The 26,523-nt window shown below is 43.8% G+C and overlaps 2 protein-coding genes across 2 annotated transcripts; both read right to left on the bottom strand.

The window, feature by feature from the left end:
• Nucleotides 1–1,688: 1,688 nt before the first annotated feature.
• On the bottom strand, nucleotides 1,689–11,622 carry LOC110164321 (neutral cholesterol ester hydrolase 1-like). The gene is made up of 5 exons (XM_020929360.2): nucleotides 11,361–11,622; nucleotides 6,514–6,736; nucleotides 5,654–5,723; nucleotides 3,700–3,871; nucleotides 1,689–2,964 (listed from the first exon to the last, which is right to left on the bottom strand). The coding sequence occupies exons 1-5, from the start codon at nucleotides 11,493–11,495 to the stop codon at nucleotides 2,356–2,358; spliced, it is 1,209 nt and encodes a 402-aa protein (XP_020785019.2). The 5' UTR covers nucleotides 11,496–11,622; the 3' UTR covers nucleotides 1,689–2,355.
• Nucleotides 11,623–14,602: 2,980 nt separating this feature from the next.
• On the bottom strand, nucleotides 14,603–25,728 carry eif2s3 (eukaryotic translation initiation factor 2, subunit 3 gamma). Its single transcript, XM_055150999.1, has 12 exons — nucleotides 25,433–25,728; nucleotides 24,187–24,250; nucleotides 23,233–23,360; nucleotides 21,388–21,509; nucleotides 20,326–20,420; nucleotides 19,958–20,120; nucleotides 18,088–18,245; nucleotides 17,701–17,795; nucleotides 16,541–16,685; nucleotides 16,087–16,256; nucleotides 15,823–15,995; nucleotides 14,603–14,828 (listed from the first exon to the last, which is right to left on the bottom strand). Exons 1-12 carry the CDS (start codon nucleotides 25,499–25,501, stop codon nucleotides 14,765–14,767), a joined length of 1,446 nt encoding a protein of 481 aa, XP_055006974.1. The 5' UTR covers nucleotides 25,502–25,728; the 3' UTR covers nucleotides 14,603–14,764.
• Between the last annotated feature and the right edge of the window lie 795 nt (nucleotides 25,729–26,523).

The following is a 26,523-nucleotide window of genomic DNA, read 5'->3' as shown; positions in this document are numbered from 1 at the left end:
AGAAAAAAGAGACAGAGAGAAAAGAGAGAGAAAAGAGAGAGAAAGAAGAGAGAGAAAAAGAGAGAGGAGAGGAGAGGAGAGAGAAGGAAAGAGGGAAGGGAAGAGAGAGCGGAGGAGAGAAAAATGGAGGAGAAGAGGGGAGAGGGAGGGAGAGAGTGAGAGAGAAGGAGGGAAGAGAGGGAGGGAGAGGAAGGACAGGAAAGAGGGAAGAGACAGGGAAGAGAGAAGAGAGAGAGGAGAAAAGGGATAGAGAGAGGGAGGAGAGGAGAGAGAGTGAGAGAAGAGCGAGAGAGGAGAGAAGAGAAGCGAAGAGAAGAGAGAGAGGAGAGAAGAGGGGGGAGAGAGAAGAAAAGAGCGAGAGGAGAGAAGAGGGGGGGAGAGAGAAGAGAAGAGCGAGAGAAGAGAGAGAGAGAAGAAAAGAGCGAGAGGAGAGAGAGAGAGAGAGAAGAGAAGAGAGAGAAGAGAAGAGAGAGAAGGAAAGAGCGAGAGGAGAGAAGAGGGGGGGAGAGAGAGATGAGCGAGAGAAGAGTAGACCGAGAGGAGAGAAGAGAAGAGAGAGAGAGAAGAGAGAGAGAGAAGAGAGAGAAGAGAGGAGAGAGAGGGGGGGAGAGAGATGAGCGAGAGAAGAGTAGACCGAGAGGAGAGAAGAGAAGAGAGAGAAGAGAAGAGAGAGAAGAGAAGAGAGAGAGAAGAGCGAGAGGAGAGAAGAGAAGCGAAGAGAAGAGAGAGAGGAGAGAAGGGGGGGGGAGGAGAGAAGAGCGAGAGAAAAGAGAGAAGAGAAGAGAGGAGAGAAGAGAGGAAAGAGAGAGAGAGGAGAGAGAAATAGAGGAGGAGAGGGAGGGAGAGAGAAGGAGGGAAGAGAGAGAGAGAGGAGAGAGAGAGAGAGAGAGAGAGAGAGGTAAAGAGAGTGAAAGAAGGATTTGAGCCTAAACCAAACAGACAGGTGGAGTGTGGCGCCCTCTGCTGTTCAACAACAACAACAACAACAACAACAACAAACCTGAACTGAAGCTTTTTTTTTTTTTTTTTTTTTTTTTAACACAAAATCAAACTCACTGGAGGGTTGAGATTTTTTTTTTTTTTAATAATCACATCACCATGGTAACGAGCGGAAAAGTTACACAATGCACCTTTAAGAGCCTCAGACCCAGACCGAGACTCGCCGCCGGACTTCCACTCATTTCTTCCACATTTTTATTTTTTTTTTAGTGGTTTGTTTCAATTCAATTACAAAATCAAATAAAATAGATTAGAACAGAATAAAATTAAATAGAATAGAATAAAACAGAATTAAATAGATTAGAATAGAATAAAATAAAAACTGAATAAAATAGATAAAAATAAAAAAAAACAGAACAGCTAAAAATAAAATAAAATAGAATAAAATAAAAAACAGAATTAAACAGCTAAAAATAAAATAAAATAGAATAAAATAAAAAAAAAGAATTAAATAGATAAAAATAAAATAAAGTAGAATAGAATAAAATAAAAACACAGAATTAAATAGATAAAAATAAAATAAAGTAGAATAGAATAAAATAAAAGTAGAGTAAAATAAAAATAAATAAAAATAAACTAAAATAGATCAAATAAAATAAAATAGAAAAAAATAAAACAGAATAGAATAAAATAGATTGAAATAGAATAGAATTTGAAAAAATAGAATAAAATAAAACAAGCCCAGACAGTTTGAAATAAAATCATTCTTTAAATCCAGTGATAAAATATTTTAGAACCGTTTTAAAGCTCCACTGTTTCCTCGTCACAAACAGAGCTGGACTTGTTCATTTTAAAGACGGAGTGTTCTGTAAAGTCGAGTCTTTTGGAGCCTCCTCTCGTGTTCTAACGCTGCTCCTTCATCACGTTTTAATTTAGTTCAGTTGTCAACAGAAAGTCTCGAGTTTCTGTCGGTGCGCTGAGGAGTGAAGCAGTTTAAATGAGGCTAAAACGACAAAAATGATTCTAGTGAAACAAAACAGAGCTCCGGGTCGGTTTGTGAGGAGGAAACGACACTAGAACAGATCACAAAATCAGAAAAAGAACAATACGGAACATTTCAACCTGTTTCATAATAAACGTCTCTTTAAATATTTCACAGATCTTCACAAAACACTAAAATCAAACATGTGCTCAATAAAAATCAATAAAATGTGCTCTTTAAATCACTTTTGTACATTCTTAAAACTTAAAACTTAGTGTGTGCTTTGTGTCTCCATGGTAACCGCTGAACATTCTACCACAAACACACATGTAGAACGATGAAGTTGTATTTTTTCTGTCGTGGTCCTGCTTCTTTCACATAAAACCCGTAATTCTGTTGTTTTAAATTAAACTCTTTTTTGTTTTCACTTCAGGTCATAAGTTCTGGTCCAGCCATCGTATGAACCCGTCCAGACTCCGCCTCCCCACCGATGACATCATGGGGAGGTGGGCGAACACCATGCAGCCGTGGAAACCGTCGTGGTAGTGATCGCTGGTGACGGTGACGCCGGCGTCGAGGAGCCGGCGAGCGTACATCAGCCCGTCGTCACGCAGGACGTCGAACTCACACGTCAGGATGTACGCCCGAGGAGTCCGGCTCAAAACCGCCTCGTCCGCCAACAACGGCGCCGCCCGCACGTCCAGGAACACAGGAGCGAGCCCCGCCCCCGAGTCGCCGCCGCCGGCCACGCCCACGGGCAGGTAGTGTTTCCGTACATGGGCGGGCAGGAGGGCGGTCCAGTTGATCTTGGCGCGCGTGTCGGGGTCGAGGGCGGCGCTGTGCTGGTTCTGGAGCATCGACGGCTCCAGGAGCGGGTCGGCGTCCAGGTACTGCAGCCAGAACCGGGCCATGACGGGCGGGTACAGGATCGGCACGGCCCGGTTCTGCTGGTACGACGACGTCTGGAAGTCCAGCGCCTGCAGCACCGGGTACACGAGGGCCTGGAGGCGCGGGCACGACCGGAGCGACGGGTCCGAGCACAACTGCAAACGACAAACAGACACGGGAGGGGACAGGTTAAAGCTCCACTGCGGAACATTTCAGCACAACAGAACAGAGATAAACCCACAGACTGAATTTAGAAATGAAGCTCGCCAACGTGGGCCCTCCCTGAGTCCACTCGTGTACACAGTCTATGTTTAAAGCCCCACTGTGGGACATTTCATGACATAAAAACCAGAGTTAAATCCTGTCCTACACAAAATAGAGAACATTTAAAGCTGCACTGTGGAACTTTTCTGGTGGAGCGTTCGTCAAATGTTTTTTTTTTTTCTCCATGGAGATGTTATTGTTGTGTCTGTAATGTTCCACAGTATGACTTTAAACCTTTTTATCTTTGTCTATGTCTGTTTTTCTAGCTATTTTTGAGGTTTAGTCCTTGTTTAGTCCTGGTTTAGTTTAGTCCTGGTTTATTCCCGTTTTTTTCCTGGTTTATTACTTTGTCTGGAATGTTCCACAGTGTGGCATTAAACCTTTCTATCTTCAAGGAGACCAAACTAGACCAAGTTACAGGTCAGATCTGTGGAGAGGCGACCCCGCTCACTTTGTTTTTCTTTGAGTTATAAATCCTGCACCTGTGATTCAATAAATGTAAAGTGGAGCTGTTTAAATTCACACTGTGGAACATTCCAGACAGAGCAGTGACGTCTCCATGGAAACGAGCAGGTGACAGACTCCAAACCAAAAAGTGACACATTATTGTTGTAATATTTCCTCACGGTCTGGGTGACGGCGGCGGCCAGGTTTGCTCCGGCGCTGTCCCCGGAGATACAGAGTCTGTCCGGGTCCAAACCGAATCTGCTCCACGTCTCCGAGGAAAGAAAAGAACGTGACGCCGACAGAGCGTCAACGTACTGCGCCGGGAACACCGACTCCGGAGCAAGACCGTAACTGAAGACGAGAGAGAGAAGTGTGAAAAATCCCTCAGTCGTCCAAGTCAAAGGAGAAACTCAATTTGTCGACTGGACAAAAGTTTGTTTAGGTCGAAAATGTTTCTCAGTTCATCCAAGCTGCTTCTTCAGTTGTGTTCAGACGCTGGTGACACTTCCTTATATCTGCTTGAACGGAGGAGCTAACTACACTGAAACTACTATGGAACTAACACACACACTTGTTTATAGTTTCTGTTTGTAGCTCAGTCTGTTCGTCTGTATCTGAGTGAGGGACATATCAGCAGAATCCTTTGAAGGTGGAGTTGTAGATGGAGACTGATGATGATTTTTCAGTTTAAGGAAGGATTCTCTTTAACTTCTTGGGTTCTTTTTTTCAGGTCCATCAGACTGACCGCGGCCACAGAAAGTAACGACATCTGATACACGACACTTCACCACCAACACCAGGGACGGTTCTGAAGATGCAGCAGCAGCAGAAACATGTCAACAAGGCAAATACACTTTACGGTATTGTCTTTAGAAAAAACCTCAAGAAGTTAAAGTACATAAGAAGACAAAATGAACATCTTTGGCTTAAGGATTGTCTTTCTTAACAAAAATAGTTTCTTTAACTCTCAAACCCTTTTTCTCTGGCTCAGATCTGTACCTCACTGTCCTCAAAGGAACGACCCGAGGCTTTTAGGTGGAGATGAACATTAGACTGAGGTCCTGTGTTGTTCTCTCGTCTGTGTTGGTTCATCATCTTGTGAAGTGTCTGTTTTGTTTCTCCAGTGTCACTGCAGTCTTCACTTCGCTGAGCTTTCTGCACATGTTGTTCTTTCTTCTTTCCCTCTGTGCTCGTAAGAACCACTCGGGTCCTGTGTCCTAATGTCTGAGTAACTCCAAGTTTGTGCTGCGGTGGGTGAAATCCTAAAAGGACAAAACACAGAGCACCAAACGAAGCAACGTGCTCTACTCCATTCTGCAGTGACACTGGAGAAACAAAACAGACACTTCACAAGAACCAACACAGACGAGAGAGCAACACAGGACCTCAGTCTGCTGTACATCTCCACCTAAAAGCCTCGGGTCGCTCCTTTGAGGACAGTGAAGTACAGATCTGAGCCAGAGAAATGAAAGGAGAGAGGAGAGTTAAAGGTTGTATCTAGGATTTTTTTTGTTTTTGTTTGTTTGTTTCAAATTGTCAATGAAAGTTTAAAATACCATTACAGAGACGCAGCAGCTTTGTAATTATGATGATCAAAAAAAAAAAAAAGAATGAAAATTCATCAACTGTGGACGTGTTGAGGCCAGATAAACATCAGCCAATAGAAAATGAGACTCCCTCATTTTCTATTGGCTGTCAGGTTGTCAATCAAATTCCCTAGTGTAAGTGACTCGCCGGCGCTTGGGGATTATGTGGTTTATGCAGCGGTTCTTAGAGGCTTTTTCAAACTGTCGTTTCCTCGCAGTTCGCACAACAAAATTTTGTCGCAATCGACAAATTGAATTTCCTCCAGTTTGACAACGAAAGAAGAAAGAAGAAAGAAATCAACATGTCAAAGAGAGAAGAGAGAGGAGAAGAAAGTGTGTAAGAAGTAGAAGGAAGAGGAAGAGGAACAGAAGAAGAAGAGGAGAAGAGGAGGTGAAGAGGAAGGAAGAGGAAGAAGAGGAGGAAGAGGAGGAAAGAGGAAAGAGGAGGAGGAGGAAGAGGAGGAAGAGGAAGAGGAAGGAGAGAGAGGAGGAAGAGGAGGAAGAGGAGGAGGAGGAGGAGGAGGAAGAGGAAGAGGAGGACACTCACTCCACTGACAGGATCACAGCGTCGAGATCTTCTGCCATTTTGCGACACAGAAGGTCGTACGAACGCATCCCTGAAAGAAACACACGATTAACCCAGATGCCCTCCCGTCCTCCTGTCCTTGTGTGTCAGATGCCCTCCCGTCCTCCTGTCCTTGTGTGTCAGATGCCCTCCCGTCCTCCTGTCCTTGTGTGTCAGATGCCCTCCCAGACGTGTTGTGTGTCAGATGGAGTTTCTTACTGATCGAAATGATCGGGGGGAAAAAAACATGTTGTGGATTTGACTTTTGCAGACTGGATATTCTAGAGTGACCATATTTCCGTTTGTGAAAACCCGGACACTTTACCGGGGGGGGGTGCACATGGCCTCCCACTTGTCCCAACCAGGACAGAAAACGGAGAATTTCTTGTCCAAGTCATTAGTCATTAGTCAGTAATGAAAACCTGGACATTTCCATCAATTAAAAAAAAAAAAAAACCCGGACGCCCAGGACAGAACACAAAAAACAGACATGTCCAGGGAAAAAACAGACGTTTGGTCACACTAGGATATTCAGTTGTCAGACCTACAGCAGCTCCCTGGGATGTGACGCTAACTGGAGGCACTGCTCTGTCTGAAGCTCTGTTACTCAAATTAGAATTTTAATCGGAGTTTTATTTTAACACAATCTGTCTGGTCCATTTAGAATCTGTTAAACTCTTAAACTGTTTTGTCTGTGTTTGTTAATGTGTTAATGTGTGCAGTGTGTCACCGCGGTAACTGCTGAACATTCCCCCATAGACACACACGCAGAACCCCCCGGCGTGTCGTCCCTGTGACGTGTGAACAGTGTCAGTGTAGGAGCGTGCACGTGTGAGCCTCACGTGCACTGCCCAGAGCCCAGCCGCCTCCGTGGAAGTAGAGCACGCCCCTCTTGAGCGCCCGCCCCCCCCGCGGCCGGAACACGCGGGCGGGGACGCCGGAGAGGGCGGAGTCAGTGACCAGGAGGGCGGGGCTGGAGCGCGGCGGCACCTCCTCCACCAGAGACACCAGACGATTCAACAGGTGCACCCTGTGAAGGACGCCCAGGCCGTGCAGGAGCTCACCCTGTCACACAGACAGGTGAGACAGGGGAGACAGGGGAGACAGGTGAGAGGAGAGACAGGTGAGAGGAGGAGACAGGTGAGACAGGTGAGAGGAGGAGACAGGTGAGACAGGGGAGACAGGTGAGACAGGTGAGGAGACAGGTGAGACAGGTGAGAGAGAGGACAGGTGAGAGGAGGAGACAGGTGAGACAGGTGAGAGGAGGAGACAGGTGAGACAGGTGAGAGGAGGAGACAGGGGAGACAGGAGAGAGGAGGAGACAGGTGAGAGGAGGAGACAGGTGAGAGGAGAGGAGACAGGTGAGACAGGTGAGAGGAGGAGACAGGGGAGACAGGTGAGAGACAGGTGAGACAGGTGAGACAGGTGAGAGGAGGAGACAGGTGAGACAGGAGGAGACAGGTGAGAGGAGAGAGGAGACAGGTGAGACAGGTGAGAGGAGGAGACAGGTGAGACAGGGGAGAGGAGAGGAGACAGGTGAGAGGAGGAGACAGGTGATGAGAGGAGGAGACAGGTGAGACAGGTGAGACAGGTGAGAGAGAGACAGGTGAGAGGAGACAGGTGAGACAGAGGAGACAGGTGAGACAGAGGAGACAGGTGAGAGGAGGAGACAGGGAGAGGAGAGGAGGAGTGAGACAGGAGACAGGTGAGAGGAGGAGACAGGTGAGACAGGTGAGACAGGGAGAGGAGAGAGACAGGTGAGAGACAGGTGAGAGGAGGAGCAGGTGAGAGGAGGAGACAGGTGAGACAGGTGAGAGGAGGAGACAGGTGAGAGGAGGAGACAGGTGAGACAGGGAGAGGAGACAGGTGAGAGGAGGAGACAGGTGAGGAGACAGGTGAGACAGGTGAGAGGAGACAGGTGAGACAGGTGAGACAGGAGACAACAGTCATTTCCCAAACTGATGACGTCACATTTTTGTGTTAAAAAGTTGATTTATTTCTTATTGATTGATTTGGTCTCAGATGTTTTGTGCAGGTCGTAGAGCTCAGGTCGTAGAGCTCAGGTCGTAGAGCTCAGGTCGTAGAGCTCAGGTCGTAGAGCTCAGGTCGACCTGTCGTCTCTGGTGCAGGTTTTTTTTTAGTTCTGATGAGGGAAACTGGAGGAAACCCGCCCAGACACAGACAGACCAGGACGACCCGGGGACTGAATCCAGAACCTTCAGCAAAATTTACACAAGCAGCACATTTTTCTGAGACTTTAAACATGATTTCAACAAAATAAAAAAACTGGATAATGTTCTGTTTTTTTGTTTTTAATCAAAATCTTAACTATAACGATCGTACCATGACATTACAGAGTTTTTTGTTTCTAATGTTCTTCTCTGCCCTGAGCAAAGGATCATGTGTCAGAGGAGGGAAATTATTTTATTATTTTTTTCATGGAACCACATGAGGAACAGAAAAAAATTGTGGAGGCCAAAATGCTGAACTCAATTCTACAGAATATTAATTGTATTTCTTGATAAAAATCAGTAAATCTCATTGTTCTGACGAGCGGCTCAGACTGAGTTTATGTTTGACGCAGCAACGAAAAAGTGACACTGCTTTAAAAAAAACATTTCTGAAATAAAACCAATGCAGCTTTAGTCCAGGCACGAGCTCCATCCATCCATTTTCTTCCTTCACCCCAGACACTTCCTCCAGCTCCTCTGGGGGGACCTGAGGTGTTCCCAGTCCAGTCCAGAGACAGAGTCCCTCCAGTGTGTCCTGGGTCTTCCTCCTCCTCCCGCTGGGACATGAACACCTCCTGAGGGACACGTCCAGGAGACGTCAGAACAGACGTCCTCCCCTCAGACGCTCCTCTCCACGTGGAGGAGCAGCGGCTCTACTCCGAGCTCCTCACTCTGTCTCTGAGGGAGACGCCCGGACGCCCTGCGGAGGAAACTCATTTGTGTCGTTTGTATCGTGGATCTGGTCCTTCAGGTCATGACCAGAGGTGAGGGGAGGAACAGAGACTCAGCTCCTCTTCACCACAACAGTCTGATACAGCGACCGCATCACTGCCGACGCTGCACCTGTCCACCTGTCAATCTCACGCTGCACACGCTGCACCTGTCCACCTGTCAATCTCACGCTGCACCTGCACCTGTCAATCTCACGCTGTCACCTGTCAATCTCACGCTCCATCCTCCCCTCACTCGAGAACAAAACCCCGACAGACTTGAACTCCTCCACTCGAGGCAGAGACTCTCCACCCCCCGGAGACGACGCATGAGGTCAAATCATAAAATATTTGTATTTATTTTGTGATTCCAAATGAGCATAAACGAGCCAATCATAGTCGAGTAAAGGGACGAATGTGGCCCCGGAGCTGCACAACGCCCAGTGCAGTTTACACACACAACCTGACCTCACTGTCTGATCCTATACACACACACACACACACACACACACACAGAAACACACACAGAAACACACACAGAAACACACAGAAACACTTATGATGGACAGACCCTTAAACTTGAGCCCAGTTCCATATCTCGGCACTTTTGTTCTGCTCAGATAAAACTCACTCACCTTTGGACCTGGTTTAGACCTGGTTTAGACCTGGTTTAGACCTGGTTTAGACCTGGTTTAGACCTGGTTTAGACCTGGACCACTGAGGGATTCCACAGACACGAGGCCACGTGGGAACAGAACAGAAAATAATGTTGAAAATCACGTTCTGTTCTCGGCTGAGCTCCGCCCGAGCGCAGAGCTTCAGGAGCCGAGGGGCGTGGGGACGAGAAAATCCAGTTCACCCTCCTGCTCTCTCCTCTCTCCTCTCCTCTGAACGCAAAACTACACCGGTCTGGGGTTTTGTCATCACTAAAGAACAGTTACAGACGCTTTTAAAAACTTATAGACGCTTAAAAAAATCGGTGGTGGTCGGTGAAATCTGTGAAAATCTCCACAAACGCGTCTGCAAGAAAATATCAGCTTTGTCTCCGTAAAAACAACATTAAAAACTCATCAACGTGGCCCAAATGTGCAGATTACACCGTACGAGATGTTACTGCCTTGTCCGGAATGTCCCACAGTCCGGCATTAACTCAAAATCTCCATGGAAACAAGCAAGAAACACCACCGGGTCAAGTTAGAGGTCAGATCTGTGGAGAGGCGACCGCGATACGAGTAAAAATGCAGGTTTGGTCGGGTGGGTTTTTTGGTTTTGAATCGAAACTGTGGGGAAGTGTTTGACGTCGCCGTGGAAACGAGACTCTCCGGCAGAAAAGTTGCACAGTAAAGCTTTAAGGAGAGCGTATTATTCTCAAGTAAAGTCCTCGTATTGTTTCAGAGCGAGTCTCGTGCTGAGCTCTTTATTAAATTATCTGCATTTTTTTTCATGTTGGATTCAGACATTCCACAAACTCGAGACAAGAGACAAGGAGACAAGGAGACAAGGAGACAAGGAGACAAGTCCACGGGGAGTGAAGGAGTTTAAGGAAAGAAAATGACCTGATACTGAAGAAAAAAAAACACTAAATACAGACTCGGTTATTACACAGAGATTCAAAATAAACCAGGTCAGAACTGCAGCTTCAGTGAGACACATTCAGAACTCATGTCCCCGTTTGTCCCCGTTTGTCCCCGCTCCTGTCCCCCTCCGGGTCCAGGTCCACTCTCTTTCTCCGGTCCTGTCCCCGGTGTCAGTGCGTCTCTCCCCGGTTCAAATAAAGTCCTCCCCTCTCTCTGTCCTGTCCCTGTCCCTCTCTCTGGCTCTTGTCCTCCTGTTCTGTCCCTGGTGTCAGTGCGTCTTTCCCCGGGCCAAATCCTCCCCTCTCTCGGTTCTGTCTCTTGGTTTTGTCCCTCTTTCTGGCCCTTGTCCCTCGCTTCTGTCCCTGGTGTCTGTGCGTCTCTTTTCGGGTCAGTTCCTTCCCTCTCTGGGTCCTGTCCTCGTCTCTGGCTCTTGTCCCTGATGTCCTCGGCTCCTGTCTCTCTCCCTCTCTCTGTCTCGCTCTCCCTGGGCCAAGTCCTCCCCTCTCTCTCCCTCCTCTCTCGGTCCTGTTCCTGTCTCTGGCTCTTGTCCCTGGTGTCAGAGCCCAAACCCCGGCACCTGTCTCTCTCTCTCTCTCCCTGGTATCAGTGCGTCTTTCTCCGGGCCAAGTCCTCCCCTCTCTCGGTCCTGTCCCTCTGTCAGGCTCTTGTCCCCTGGCCCTGTCCCCGGTATCCGTCCTCTCTTTGACCCTTGTCCCCGGTGTCAGAGCCCGGCTCCTGTCTCTCTCTGTCTCTCTGTCTCTCCCCGGGTCAAGTCCTCTCCTCTCCCTCGCTCCTGTCCCCAGTGTCCGTGCGTCTCTGTCTTTTGTCCCCGTTGTCCTCTCCCGCAGTTCTGTGCCGAGTGTCAGTGCGTCTCTCCCCCGGGCCAAGTCCTCCCTTCTCTCGCTCCTGTCCCTGTGTGTCTCTTGTCCCCGGTGTCCGTGCGTCTCTGCTCTCTAGCTCCTGTCCCCAGTTCTGGCCTCGATGTACAGGCGTTTCTCCCGGTCCTGTCTCTGTCCCTGTCTCCTGTCCCCAGTCGTGTCCCCGGTGTCCGTGCGTCTCTCTCGGTCCTGTCCTCGTCTCTGTCCCCTCTCCCTTGTCCCCGGTGTCCGTGCGTCTGTCCCAGTCCTGTCCTCGTCTCTGTCCCCTCTCCCGTGTCCCCGGTGCGTCTCACCGCGCTCATGAAGCTCCTGAAGAGCGCGTCCAGCAGCATGAGCTTCCAGGGCTCGCAGACTCCCGGGGGCAGCGGCAGATACACGTAGTACGCGGCGGCGGAGAGGAGCACCGCGGCGGACACGCTCAGCCTCATGTCCCCGGTCAAACCCGCGCCTGTCCACGCGGAGACCGTCCTCCAGCTCCGGGACTGGACCAGGTTTAGTCCAGGTTCAGACCGGCCTCCTCCTCCCCGTGCTCGGCCGGTCCCAGCCCAGAGGCGAAGTCAAGACACAACTCACCTTCAAAATAAAAGCTCCGACGCAGATTCACACGGACATTTAAACGGGCAAATGTCGGTCAGCGTCTTATTGTGAAGGATTGTCTTGCGGCGCTTGCGTAAGGCCGGGGATTGTGGGAAATGTAGGCGGTGACTTTGTAAACAGAGCGGCGCGCAGAACTACAGGACGATTGCGAAACACGCGGCATTGTTCTGTTGACAAATACAGCGCGTCCCAGAAAACTCACATCACTTCACAGAACAGAAATTTAGGCAATACGTGTTGAAATAACCTCAAATGTTCACAGAAATGTACAGAAACAGATCAAGAGTTTATATTTAATGTTTTGTTTTTGTTCTGTTTTCAGGTCGAGTCGTGTCCTTCACTCCCAAAACAGAAGTCAGTCATTTTGAGTCTTGGACAGAGTGACCAGACGTCCCCATTTACCCGGGACAGTCCCAGTTCTGAGTCCCAGCAGATTTGTCCTAGTTTTATGCAAGAAACGTCCCAAGTGTCTCTATTTTTGACCAATTTGATCCCTGCCAACAGTAAAGAGAGACACAAACTGACATTTGTTTGGGTAAAATACAGAAAAGCTGCTTAAAACTGACCAAAACACAACGAAAACGTGACTAAATCGACTCACGTTAGATCAGAGAGTGGAACGGTTTTCCTTAATTTAACACCCGTTTCACAATTTTATTATTATCAACTTAAACCAGGGATGTCTCAGTTTTTTATTTTGAAAATCTGGTCACCCAAGACTGTGCAGCTTGGAAAAACTTCACAAACTAACAAACAAATTTCGACAACAAATTTCACCCAAGACTGTGCAGGCTTCAGGGCAAAATTTGGAAAAACTTGGTACCAAAAATGTAAAGAGGAAGGATCTGGTACCAACATCAACATCAGAGGAGAAGTTCAAGCAAGTTCATGAAAAACTCTCGCTGTAAAGAGAAACGAGTTTGGAAACCCAGATTCCTCGAATGACAGTTTGACGAATCCCGAGGAAACGATTGGAAATGAAACCGTCTGCAGCTCGTTCAGACTTTAAATGAAGATGACAAGAGAAAATATCAAGAATTCTGTCTTGTCACGCAACATAAATCTGTTTACCAGTTGAAGTTTTTTCCAAATGTTACATCAAAACATCATTCTCCTTACAGCGAGAGTTTTTCATGAACTTGCTCGACTTTTTCTTCTGATGTTCACGTTGGTACCAGATCCTTACGGAACCCGAGAGAAGTCACAACAAACGCAAACGCCGCAACAAATACAAATGCAACAACACAAAAAAAAGCCACAACACACCAAAAAAAGCCACAACGGAAATGACCGCGGGACTTTATTTTAATGCAAACGCCGCAACAAATACAAACGCCACAGCACAAACGCAAATGCCACAACACATTAAAAAGCCACAACACATCAAAAAGCCACAACGGAAGTGACCGTGGGACTCTATTTTCCAACGGACCGATCAAGCGAAGAAGAACTACAACGTGAAAAGTAAAGGAACGGAGAAGTTGGAAACGTAAGTAAAAGTAATTTATTGTTTTATCATTATTCGTTTCACGTTGTAGTTCTTCTTCTTCACTTGCCGCTTGATCGGTCTGTCGGAAAATAGAGTCCCGCCGTCACTTCCGTTGTGGCTTTTTGGTGTGTTGTGGCTTTTTAATGTGTTGTGGCATTTGCGTTTGTGTTGTGTTTTATTTGTTGCAAACGTTTGCATTACAAATACAGAGTCCCGCGGTCATTTCCTTTGTGGCTTTTTTGGTGTTGTTGTGGCTTTTTTTTTGTGTGTTGTGCTTTTTTTTTGGTGTGTTGTGGCTTTTTTTTTGGTGTGTTGTGGCTTTTTTTGTTGTGTTGTGGCTTTTTTTGTTGTGTTGTCGCATTTGTATTTGTTGCAGCGTTTGCGTTTGTTGTGACCCTCTCGGCTTCCGTAGATCCTTCCTCTTTACATTTTTGGTACCAAGTCTAAATTTGTTGTTTGTTGAAGTTTTTCCAAATTTTGCATTGAAGTCAGCAGAGTCTTGACCAGATTTTCAAAATAAAAACTGGGACGACCCTGGTTTAGGCTGGTAATAATAAAATTGTAAAAACGAGTGTTATTAAGGAAAACTGTTACACACTCGTCACTAATGTGAGTCAGTATAGTCACATTTTCTTTGTTTTTCAGCAGCTTTTCTGTATTTTATCTAAACAAATGTCAGTTTCTGTCTCTCTTTACTGTTGTCAGAGATCAAACTGGTCAAAAATATAAACACCTGGGACATTTTTTGTATGAAACTGAGACAAATCAGTGGCTTTGGGATAAATCTGCAGAGACTCAGAACTGGGACTGTCCCGGGGAAAACAGGGGCGTCTGGTCAATTTCTCCAAGACTCAAAATGACGTCTGTTCCTCTTTGAACGTCTCAAGCTGAAAACAGAACAAAAACAAAAAACATTAAATCTAAAATCTTCATCTGTTTCTAAACATTCTGGGAAAATTTGAGGTTATTTCAACGAGAATTGCCAAAATGATCGACCTGCGAAATGATCTCAAATGTTTTGGGACACGCTGTATGAGGCTAAAGCCACACTACGTCACTTTTCTGCTCGTCTCCATGGAGATGTTACAGCTTTGCCTCGATGGTTTCAGTCTGGAAATAAACTTATAACAAGTAAACGGTCAGATCTACGGAGAAGCGAGCCCGCACGTGGTAAGAAGTCGTGTTTTTAAAGGTTTTTTTGAGCTAGAAAACACCTGGAATCCAAGGCAGATGTTTAATGCCCTACTGTGGAACATTTCAGGCAAAAAACATCTCTACGCTCCAGTGCACCTTTAAAGAATAAAAACTAAAGATACAAAATGAGAATTATGATACAAAATACTAATAAGTGAGACTAAACCTGCATAAAATCGTGGAATTAAAGTAAATTTGTTTTTTAATTTGTAGAAAAGTGAAATGGAGTTTTGAAAAAGGAGAAATAAAATCGTGTTTCGTCCAAATGAGTTTATTGACAGACAGATGTGTGTGTTCTTCTGGAGATGTTGGAGAAGATTCAGTCTCGACCTCGTGTCTTTGGACAAAAGGAGGAAACTGTTGAAGCGAAATAATAAAAAAACTAAATAAAATAAAGCAGGAGGCGGCGGCGCAGCTTCAGTCGTCGTCCACGGTCGGGGTGATGGTCACTCCTCTGCGGATCTGCCCCCAACCGATCAGACTGAAGAGAAAAAAACAGACATGAGGTTAAAAACGAACCACAACCGATCAGACTGAAGAGAAAAAAACAGACATGAGGTTAAAAACGAACCACAACCGATCAGACTGAAGAGAAAAAAACAGACACAGAGACAGGACGAGTCACAGAGGAAAGTAAAGGAAGATTTTCATTAAAGCAAGACTAAAACCAGGTCAAAAGAAGGTCTAAAGAAGGTCTAAAACCAGGACTAAATCAGGTCTAAAGAAGGTCTAAAACCAGGACTAAACAAAGATCCAAAAGGTCTAAAGCAGGTCTAAAACCAGAACTAAAACTATGACTAAAAAAGGATTCAAGCAGGACTAAAGCGGGTGTGAACCAGGACTAAAATTAGAACTAAAACCAGGTCTAAAACCAGGACTTAACAAATATTCGAGCAGGACTGAAGTAGGTCTAAAGCAGGTCTAAATCAGAACTAAATCAGGACTAAAGAATGTCTAAAAGCAGGTCTAAAATCAGGACTGAAACAGGACTAAAGCATGTCTAAAGATGGTCTAATGCAGGTTTAAAACTAGGTCTAAAGCAGGACTAAAACCAGGACTAAAACCAGGACTAAAACTAGGACTAAACAAAGATTCAAAAAGGTCTAAAGCAGGATTACAGCAGGTCTAATACCAGGACAAAGACCAGGACAAAGACCAGAACAAAGACCAGAACAAAGACCAGGACAAAGACCAGGACAAAGACCAGGACAAAGACCAGGACAAAGACCAGGACAAAACAAAGATTCAAGCAGGTCTAAAGCAGGACTAAACAGGGTCTAAACCCAGAAAAGATAAAGACAAAAACAAGGACTAAAACCAGGAGTAAAACAGGAGTAAAACAAGAGTAAAACAAGACTAAACCAGGCGTAAAGCAAGGTCTAAACCAGGTCTAAACCAGGTCTAAACCAGGTCTAAACCAGGTCTAAACCAGGTCTAAACCAGGTCTAAACCAGGTCTAAACCCGGTCTACGTACCGCCAGTGCTTCTCGACTCTGCGGCTCAGGGCGATCTTCTCTCCCACCTCCGTGCACACCGGGTTTGTGAGGACGATCTTCGCCAAATCGGCCTTGACCGCGCTCACCCTGCCCCCGGTGGACAGAGAGCCGATGTTCACCATCAGGACCTCGTTCTTCGACAGCTTCTGGACCTGAGGGGCGGAGGGCAGAGGTCAGAGGGTCGGTCAGAGGTCACACAAAGGTCACACAGATGCCCTCCTTTCGTGTCAGACGCCCTCTCACCTTGGCGGCCTTCTTGTCTCCCTCCGTGCGCACTCCGAGCAGTCGTCGTAACAGGAAGTACGAGATCTCGAGTTCGGTGAAGATCTCGGGCAGAGCGCCCACCGCCCCGAGCACCTGCCCCACCATCCTGTCGGCGCGGCACAGCGTCGGGTCGATCTTTGTGCCCACGCCTGAGAGACGGTCGAGGGTCAGAGGTCAGGCATTTCAAAACACCAAGACTCTATGCACTTTGATCATGTCTACAGTGGAATATTCAACAGTGTCTAATTCTAACTCAGATTAAAGTCTCAGTCAGACACAGCAGTGCCTCCAGTCAGCACAGATAAATGCTAATATTAAAACTATCTGATGACACTGACACAACTCTAAAGCAGGACTAAAGCAGGACATGTGTGAGTATGAGTTTATGTGAGTATTTGTAGTATTGTATTCTGTGGAGTGTTGTTGTAGTTACCGATGAGTCCTCCGGGGGCAGCGTACTGCAGGTCGTTGTGTTCGGCGAACAGAGACACGATTTTGGAGAAGATGGGTTTACACATGAGTTTACCGTCCTGGTCTTTGGACACGATGCCCGGACGCACCTCCAGCTCCTGACCCACCTGAGACAAACAACACACACACGTAAACCACAGCTCTAGTGCCCATTTTACTCACATCTGTGAGCAAATATTTCAGCTTGTGAACGTGAAAAATTACACAGGTGCACGTGTGTGAGTGCTTTCTTGCAGCCCACAATAAGAAGAACCCTGAGCACAGACGAAACATGACAAGTTAAACATTCCAAAATGAATGAAACATTAAGGTTGTACTCGCACTAGGAGTTTAGAATCATGATCAAGCACAGATCTTTGGTACGTTTGTGCCAAAATTAAAAACTGGGTCTAAGTCGTGGGCCAAACTAAATATTTATTAAAAAATTTCAACAACATCTGCATGTTTTCTCTTCTTTCCAGATCTGTAATGTTAAACCTTTTCTTATTAAAATAAATGTTTAATAATAGTTTTGCTTAAACATTGAATCCAGAACAAACAGAATATAAAATAATAACAGCTTAAATAAATAATGTCGATCTGTGTGCGGCCGCAGCTCTGATACAGATTTGATGTGATCTCGCGGGCCAAATATAATTATATCACAGGCCAAACTTGTGAGTTTGACATGTCTGGTCTAAACAAAAGACACTTCCCATAAAATATTGTGTCGTTTTACCCGCAAACGTTCTTGTGTAAACAGACCCTGAATCTGAAGTTTAATTTTTTTCAATTCAGTTTTTTCTGTTCGTCTGCAGAAAGAAACTTTGGGCAGATCCACGACTCAAGGATCTGACCCAAAACCAGCGTCACGAAGGAGAAAATCAGTCAGAATTATTTTATTTTTGGTATAAAATTCATTCACGTAAGTTGGTGTTGGTGTTAAATTCTGCACTGTAATAAACGTTCAAAACAAAAACCTACTTGTGCCCTAATTTTTTTTCTGTGCTACTAAAATTTTTAACTCAGGGGTCGTCAAACCAGCGTCTTTTCCTTCCTCTTTCTAATCTGCTGACAAAATGCTCATTTATAACACAGCGAGAGTTCTGTTAAAGTTTTTTTTTTAAGGGCCATTCTCCAAACCTTGAGGATGCCTTTGAGGATGCTGCCTCCTGCCACGCCTCCCTTCAGGTCGTCCACTTCACACCCCGGTTTGTTCACGTCAAATGATCGGATCACTACAGAGACACAGCAGGATTTAAGTCAAAGTTTAAGTTAAAAATACTCTTTAAAGGGCCTGTATGAGACCGTTTTCTGATCTGTTCTAATGTAGTTTCCTCCTCACAAACTCCACACTCCTTCACTAGAATCATTTGGATTGTTTCAGCTCTGGAATTGTCGATCTCTACTGAACTAAAGGTAAAAGGAGCTGTCCAGGTGAGTTTTTGAGGAGGGAACAGCGTCAGAACACGACTTAAACAGTTTTGGCCCTTTAAACTCGAATGTGTAAAAGCGGGCGGAGTCTCGTACCGATGAGCCGCGGTTCGGAGGTGAAGTCTCTGACGGGCACGGGGATCTTCGTCACGATGTATTCACAAACCACCTCGATGTTGTACTTGAGCTGCGCCGAGATGGGAATGATGGGAGCGCCCTCTGCCACCGTGCCTGGAATTACACCACAACATTTACTGCCGAGGAAACGACAAGAACAAGCAGATAAACAGGATTTTATTTATTCGTATTTTACCGAGCGAAACATTAAAAGAGGGGGATGTGACTTCTGTGGGGTACAGTGTTGGGAAGGTGACTTTTGAAATGTAATCCCCTACAGATTACAGATTACATACCCCAAAATGTAGTTTGTAACGTAATCCATTAAATTACTTAAAGTGAGTAAGGTAATCTGAATACTTTGGATTACTTGATTTGCTGTAGAAAAGCAAAGACGAGGAAATCGTAACATAAGATGTTTTGTCTGATAAAAGAAAATAAAAAGCCCAGACTTTATTTCAACTGTATTAAAAAATATTATTGATAGAAGAGGAGGAGACACGTCCAAGCAGCATGATTTAGTCCTGGTTTAGATCTAGTTTAGTCCTGGTTTTAGTCCTGGTTTTAGTCCTGGTTTTAGTCCTGGTTTTAGTCCTGGTTTAGTCCTGGTTCAGTTTACGGCAATAAGTGGAATTACCGAAAAAAAAAAAAAAAAAAAAAAGGAAAATAAAGGTGGGATTTAGCCCAAAATGTGAAAACAGGAAAATCCCTCTGTATAATCCATTTATTTCAACAAAGTAACTGTAATCCAATTACCAGTCACTGAAACAGTAACTGTAACTGAATACAGTTACTCATCATTTGTACTCTGATTACTTAACTCCGGTACATGTAATCTGCATTACTCCCCGACACTGGTGGGGTATTACTGTATTTTTCACACTATAAGTCAGTCGATGGCAGCGTTACTTCTGCACCACTCAACTATTTAACATTTAATCAAACTTATAAAGACAAAGACTGAGAAGATTGAACACAAAGGCCCCCGAAAAACAAAATCAGATTCTGCAGATTTACAAACTGCGAGTCGTGAAATCTGCAGCTGAAAACGAAAATCGAGCAGCAGAAAGAAAGTTTGGAGTGAGAGAGAAACTTGTGACACCGGGAGGATGAACCATGAAACTTTCCTGAAGTCACTGGATGATGGACAAAGTCTGGACTTCAGTGACACCGAAACCATCCTGTCCAGATTCAGAAAGACCAGAATAATTCTAACTGGAACTGATGCTGAGTCTGACGACAGCGACACAGAAGAGGAAGAGACGCAACGTTTACCCTAAGAGTGTAGAACTTTCAGTCTCTCTCAGATGTTGAGGTGTAGAATGTGTAAAATGTGAATGTCGTGTGGACAGAGGACAGAGGACAGAGGACAGAAGACAGAGGAGAGAGGACAGAGGACAGAGGACAGAGGACAGAGGACAGAGGAGAGAGGACAGAGGACAGAGGAGAGAGGAGAGAGAGCAGACAGAGAGAGAGAGAGAGGACAGAGGAGAGAGTACAGAGAGGACAGAGGAGAGAGGACAGAGAGAGACAGAGGACAGAGGACAGAGTAGAGAGAGACAGAGGACAGAGTAGAGACAGAGACAGAGAGAGACAGAGAGGACAGAGGACAGAGGACAGAGGACAGACAGAGGACAGAGTGGACAGAGACAGAGGACAGAGACAGAGGACAGAGAGAGGACAGAGGACAGAGGACAGAGGACAGAGGGACAGAGGACAGAGTGGACAGAGACAGGACAGAGGACAGAGGACAGAGGACAGAGGACAGTGGACAGAGGACAGACAGAGGACAGAGTGGACAGTGGACAGAGGACAGAGGACAGAGGACAGTGGACAGAGGACAGAGGACAGAGTCTGCACGAAGGCCAGGATCTGCTCGTACTGTTCTTTGGCCTGAGACTCTTTGACCAGATCGATTTTGTTCTGGAGGATCAGGATGTGCTTCAGTTTCATGATCTCGATGGCGGCCAAATGCTCGGACGTCTGAGGCTGAGGACACGACTCGTTTCCCGCTGAAAACACAAAAACAAACGGAAAAAAACAAACAGCGAGGAACCGTTACTCAAACATGTGAATGAAACAAAACACAACTCCAGCTCTGTTTTTGAGCAGGAACATTAGAACACGACTAAAGCTACAAGAGTCAGTTTTCCATGATACGAGACGTTTTACAGTTTTACAGAAATAAAAATCAGTTCAGAGAAGCTTGTGTTTTACCGATGAGCAGCAGAGCGGCGTCCATCACGGCCGCTCCGTTCAACATCGTCGCCATGAGAATATCGTGACCCGGACAATCCACGAACGACACGTGTCTGAAACAAACAAACAAAACTCACTCAGGTTTAATCGATCACAAACGATTTACAAACAAAAGGTCGTTTCCTCTGGTCACAGCGGCGCTCGTCTGTTTAGGAGTCACGTCTTTAACTAAACCAGATAAAAAAAATGAATCTAAATGTGAGTTTTCTGAGAACAACTTCAGATCAACCAAATGTACAAAAGGAATTAAATGTGTAAACAAAAATATTATAAGTAAATATTATAAACAAGTACTTTTCAAGAATAAAAGTGTCTAAATTTAGGGAAAATCTAATGAAAATGCACCAATCCAGGTTTTCCTGTTCCAAAACAAATTCCGATATCAGGTGTCCTTCAAAACCCGATATCAACAACATTTATTTACCTAAAACTAAAATACGACAAAACTGCTCCAAATGTTTTATGGAGCTGTGATTTATTGTTTAAAGAACCAGAAAACAACCTTCAAACACTGAGTTTTTCTGGGCGACTACGACCAGTGCCAATTATTTTATAACATCATTTTTTAAGTCCAACCAGGAAATCTGCTCAACCGATATTTTAAAGCCGATATCTGATCCCACAGTATTCCAACGTAAGTCAACGGGAGCCAGAGTCAGAATGAGCCAGAAGAGCCACGTGTGAACTTCCTGTCCATTTATATAAACACGGTTCAGACTCACACTAGGACTTTTGATGTGTGTCGTGCTCAAGCTCGAGTTCTGAGTTCTATGTTCTGAACTCACATCCAAACTGAGCCACGGCCCGATGACGTCACCACACGGCGCTGTTTGTTTACATTTTGCACATCAGGGCGAACGCTTTTAACAGAGAAAGTAAGTCCAGCGGCAGAAATAACTCTTAATAGTGAGACAGATGTGAGTCCTGCTGTGACACACTCCTCTGTGAGTTTATGGAGATAAAAACAGAGCGGCGGAGGAGTGAGGACGCCTTCAGATACACATGTGGTTCTTTTTGTACCTGACCAGTTTGAAGTTCCCTTGGGTCCCGGGCAGGTCTGTGGGGAACTCGTCTGGAGTACTGGAGCCACAGGAGCGGTAACACTCGGGTCGTGGACAGCTCAGGTCGTCCAGTTTGTAAATCTGAACAGAAACAGAAGAAACAGGATTAAAAGGCCTGTAAATCAGAATATGTCGTATTTTGTATTGTATTGTTTTTTTTTTTTTACTTTTACTTGTACATAAACATTTATATAATTATGTCTTATTTCTCATCGGTCTCATATGTGTTTTGCCATTTTTTGCTACTTATTTAGAATGTATTATTACCATTTATTTTTTCTTCTTTGTTATTATATTTTATTGTGATGTGTGTCCTGTGTCCAAATAATTTCCCTGTGGATCAATAAAGTTTGTCTAAGTCTAAGTCTGTTGTACTGTGTTACATATTTTTGGGCTCAGTATTTATCGTGTGGACGTTTTCTCTGTAAAAGTGTGGAGATGTGGGGAGTTTCTGTTGTGATACGATCAGATTTAATCTGTAGAAGACGACATGTAAACACGAGATGGTTCAAGAGGAGAAGCTTTACACCAGATTTAGGGTGAGATTAATTTGACAGGTCAGACAGATAATCATTAGACTAAAAATCTTGCTTTTTTTCTTCTAGTTTTGTAGTGTTGCTGATGTTCATAATGTTATTTCCTGATTGGCTGATATGGATTTACGTCCATTTATGTCACAACTGTTACCTAGCAACCATCATGTAAACCACAGCCAAAACTTGTCTAAATTACACAATAGACTCGATTCACGCTTGTGTGTCACAAAACAGTCACAAAACCGGCGACGTTTAGAAACATGTGGATGACGACTTCCTCTGGGCTCCGTTGGCGATAAAAACTCTGACAAAATTACCCAGTTTTCTTCATCTAGATGTCACTGTATTTTTTCTTCTATCCATCCATTTTCTTCCTCATTTGTGTAACACTAAGTAAAAAATAAAAAGATGTCACTGAGGCGTTCTGTTATGTTTGGCAAATCGACAGTTTCATCCAGCGGCCTCTTAGTGACACTGAAGACAAGATTAGAGTTATTATATATGGTCACAGTATATGGAGAATGGGTCATAATATTAGAAAAATACTGCCTCTGTAGCGCTGGTTTATGTTTGTTGTTTTCTTACCATTGCTGGTTTGTTCTGTCCATTACATTACTTGTATTTGTTGTTTCTTACCATTGTCTGTTTCCTTAACTTTACCATTGTTGGTGCACTTATGTTCTACTACCAAACTATAACAGTGACTCTTGTCTGCACTTGTAAATAGTTCATATAGTTTAATTCAAAATGTCTGAAAAACGCAAAATAAGATCATTGTGTTAGATTATGAAGAGTAGGGGTGGGATTAAATAAGTTTTCTTCTTCCCACTCCTTTTTGGGCAAAATAGTAATAATAATAGTTATTAGTAGTTGTTGTTATTTTCATTTCTATTATGATTTCACTTATGTCATATGTTCCATTGTATATAAATGTAAATCTTTACTTGCCCAAAATAAATGCATAAAAAAAAAAAAAAAAAAAAAAAAGAGTCCCGTCCTCCGTGGAAAGCTTTGGCAGGTTGTGAAGACGCTGCTGCTGAATCCTACACCAGAAAATGACACTGGAAAACGACACCAGAAATCGTCATCCGTCATCATCTTCCGGTAAGCGTCAATAGAGCCTGTAGTTCTGATTTGACTCATAAAAATAAATGACAAGTGCTGTATTTTGTTAAATGAAGGTTTAAACTCAGAAAAATGTCTTCCTTGTGCGTAAAAGCTTTCTGTTATCAGGACGTCCATGAAACCAGGCGGCGGCTGCAGCTCACCTTGGCGTTAGCGTAGCCGAGCTTGATGGTGATGTTTCTCTCCAGCTCGTTCTTGAACCTGACGGTGTGGACTCCGGAGATCGCTTTGACCACCGTGGATTTACCGTGAGCCACATGACCGATGGTGCCTGAACAAACACAAAACAAGACACGAAGGATTAGTCAAAAGTATCGAAAATCAGGCACTAATCGATACTTAAACAAGTATCGAAACTAGATCCTTATTTGAGAAGGTCCCATTGACAGAATGTCTTTAGAACAATCTAGAGATGGATCATTTAGACCTGGTTTAGACCTGGTTTAGACCTGGTTTAGACCTGGTTTAGACCTGGTTTAGACCTGGTTTAGACCTGGTTTAGACCTGGACCACTGAGGGATCACACAGATATAAGGACAAACGGGAACAGAAAATGAAGTTCTACCATTTAATGTGGAAAATCACATTCTGTCGTGTAAACAAAGAGTTTTTTAAATTATTATCATAGTGATATCAGAATCAGTATTGAGCATCAAAATCAAGTTTGAAATGTTAGTATGGAGACAACACAATTATTACAACAGAAATCTGCATTTAAACCATGTTCATTTGAACTGCCCCCATCCGTCTTTAATCAAACAGGACGACTACAGAATGTCGTTTGTCGTCTCAAACACAGCAGCAGAGTCAGGACTGTGCCCAAAATCAATATTATCAATAGATCGAAAGCTTGACAGATCACGATATCAACAAACGAGCGCATGTTGCTGGTGATTATTATTTTACAAAGCACCTGAGACACAGAGCGTCTCTTTATGTCACCTCACATATTCACAAGTTTTGACTTGAGTCTGCACATTTTGTCTAAAAAGTCTCATCTCTCCCTCTGACCCCCCAGAAGTACAAGTCTGTTCCCACATCACCGAGCCCTGAGTAGAGTGTGAGAGTGTGAGAGTGTGATGTTGGAGGTTTCGTACCGATGTTGATCGTGGCCTGTCTGCTGATGATCTCTTGAGACAGAGGTGTGAGTGTGGTCACGTCCTGCAGAGGAAAGAACATGTCATCATTAACAGAAAACCCTCTGCACAAAACTAAACATCCTGTTTCTTTTAAATAGAAAAACATGATGTACTTGTAGTTTAGACTTTTACAAACATGTTCTGAAACACAGAGGACTCTTCTGTTCATGTTTCAAATGTGAACACTCCTGAGGTTGTTTATAATGTGCAACCTCAACAGAATACTACTTTTTAAACATGTACATCACAAATGGAATCAAAACTGCATGGTTTTGCAACATTAAACATTTAAAATCCTGTCAGTGCATTTATTGTCGTCTCTTTTAAACAAAAGGCGCAGACGTTCACAAATAATCAGAACAGACTCATGAGAACTGAACAGAACACTGGAGTTGAGTGAAAGAGACACTAAAATCCCATGACTTTTCCAGGATTTCCATGACCGTGGGAACCCTGACACTGAATGTTTTTTTTGTTTTTGTTGTTGTTCTTGTTTCTGTCAATACGAACGCACTGATGTCAACATGGATATTATGTTCAACTGTAAAAGTAAAAAACTACAATAAATAAATTAAATAATAATAAAAAAATAAATAATACAAAAAATAAATAAAATAAACAAATATACAAAAATAATATCATATCATATAATTAATATAATATCAAGGTATTTTTTGCAATAAAACGCCTCTAATTGGATAAGTCGGATATGACAGATGGATGGGTTTAATGCCACACTGTGAAACCTTCTGGGCAAAGCAATAACATCTCCACGGAGACAAGCAAGTGACAGGCCTCAACCAGAAAAGTTACACATTGCAGCTTTAACCTAATAAAAGTAAATACAATATACAATACACACTGGCCTGTACAGAAGAGAAGGTCGTGTTTTTACTGAATATTTAAATAAATAAACGGCTCGATTCGTAACAGACAACAAATTTGTGCCCGTTTATAATGTTAGATCTAGAATAATAATAGATAAAAAGCATAATTACGAAGCTTTAAATGTTTTTTAGGCTGTGTCGTGTGCGGATCTTCACGCCGGGCAGGGCCGCTCATGTGCCGGGGAAGAGCACCGACACACCGGGCTCCGATATCACCCAAAACCCGGGCTATTCTCTCACTATTTAACCATCCAATTTGACCCTAAACATCCAGGAGAGCTTCACAATCGAGCAGGAAACGCAGAAAAGTGTCTTACTAAAGTGGTGAGGTCTTGTTTGGACAGATGCGGCTGCCCCAGAGTTGTGCCAGACTCGTCGCCCGCCATCTTGACTGAAAAGGAAAGACGAAGGCGGCCGCTGCGAACGCCTCGATAAACCACAAAAACAACCGATATTTACGCCAATTCAACACTAAATATTGAACAAACAGCTGCGAACTTAAGCAAACCAGCTGTTATAACGTTAAAGGCGTGTTGCTTTTGTTAATATTTAGTGACAAATCAAAATAAATCCCGTGTTTCTAACTAGCATGTGTCGCCTGTGTCGGGAAACAGGGGTCCTTCCACTGAAGCTGATGCAATTCATTTCATTTATAAAAACAATATATTTTTAAACTCCGGAAATGTAATATTGACGACACAAACATCTTTATGGACTATAGTGGGATTTAATGTGTTTGTATATTGTGTAAATGAATAAAAACGGGTTTCAATTGTTTTGAGCGTATTGAACGTCCGTCGCTTCACAATGACGTCACACTGCCCGTGGTTTGTAGTTTTTTGTCAAGATTTAGAGAAGTTGTAGTTCTTTTCGTTTCTTTCGTAATACATTAACTACCGAAGTTAAAATATTTATTTTTTATTTTAATTTTAAAGCCACAGTACGGAACTTAAAAATAACTAAATAAAATAGCATGTTTTTTGTTTGTTTGTTTTTTGTTTCTATTGCACTGGAAGAAAAAAAAAAAAGTTGTTCCTTTGGTTAGAATATTCCACAAACTCGTCTGTCTCTACGGAGAATGTTCCGAAGTGTGGCTTTAATTTACCATAGAATCATGCAGGTGACTTTTCTTCTTCAGAAAGTTTAATATTATCACTTAAAAATGTATTAAAAATGTATTTTATACATTTGGTTTGTAGTTTTTTGGGAAAATTTAGAGATGTTGTAGTTCTCATTTTCATTTCTTTCATAATACTTTAATTACCATTGACTTAAAATAAAGACAAACTCTAAATATTGTCTTTATTTTAAAGCCACAGTATGTAAATTTTTAACCAAAAAATAGACTAAAACTGTTTTTTTTCTTCTTAGTTTTTTAGAGTGTTTTTTTGTTTCTCTTGCACTGAAG

Source organism: Boleophthalmus pectinirostris, unplaced genomic scaffold (assembly GCF_026225935.1).
Source record: "Boleophthalmus pectinirostris isolate CB_2022bp ecotype Guang Dong unplaced genomic scaffold, ASM2622593v1 HiC_scaffold_15, whole genome shotgun sequence".
Classification (NCBI taxonomy): domain Eukaryota; kingdom Metazoa; phylum Chordata; class Actinopteri; order Gobiiformes; family Gobiidae; genus Boleophthalmus; species Boleophthalmus pectinirostris.
The sequence above is the reverse complement of the archived record's forward strand: the minus strand, read 5'-3'. Positions and strand labels throughout refer to the sequence as shown.

Excerpts from the sequence above, each read along its gene's own strand:
- LOC110164321 (XM_020929360.2), bottom strand. The coding sequence starts at position 11,495 with ATGAGGCTGAGCGTGTCCGCCGCGGTGCTCCTCTCCGCCGCCGCGTAC. Across the intron at positions 5,724-6,513 it reads CTGGGCTCTGGGCAGTGCAC|GGATGCGTTCGTACGACCTT; the intron begins GTGAGGCTCACA and ends TGTTTCTTTCAG. Across the intron at positions 3,872-5,653 it reads GCTGTGATCCTGTCAGTGGA|TTACGGTCTTGCTCCGGAGT; the intron begins GTGAGTGTCCTC and ends TCTCGTCTTCAG.
- eif2s3 (XM_055150999.1), bottom strand. The coding sequence starts at position 25,501 with ATGGCGGGCGACGAGTCTGGCACAACTCTGGGGCAGCCGCATCTGTCC. Across the intron at positions 21,510-23,232 it reads TCGGCTACGCTAACGCCAAG|ATTTACAAACTGGACGACCT; the intron begins GTGAGCTGCAGC and ends GTTTCTGTTCAG. Across the intron at positions 18,246-19,957 it reads CTGGCCTTCGTGCAGACTCT|TAAATGTTGTGGTGTAATTC; the intron begins GTCCTCTGTCCT and ends TTTCCTCGGCAG.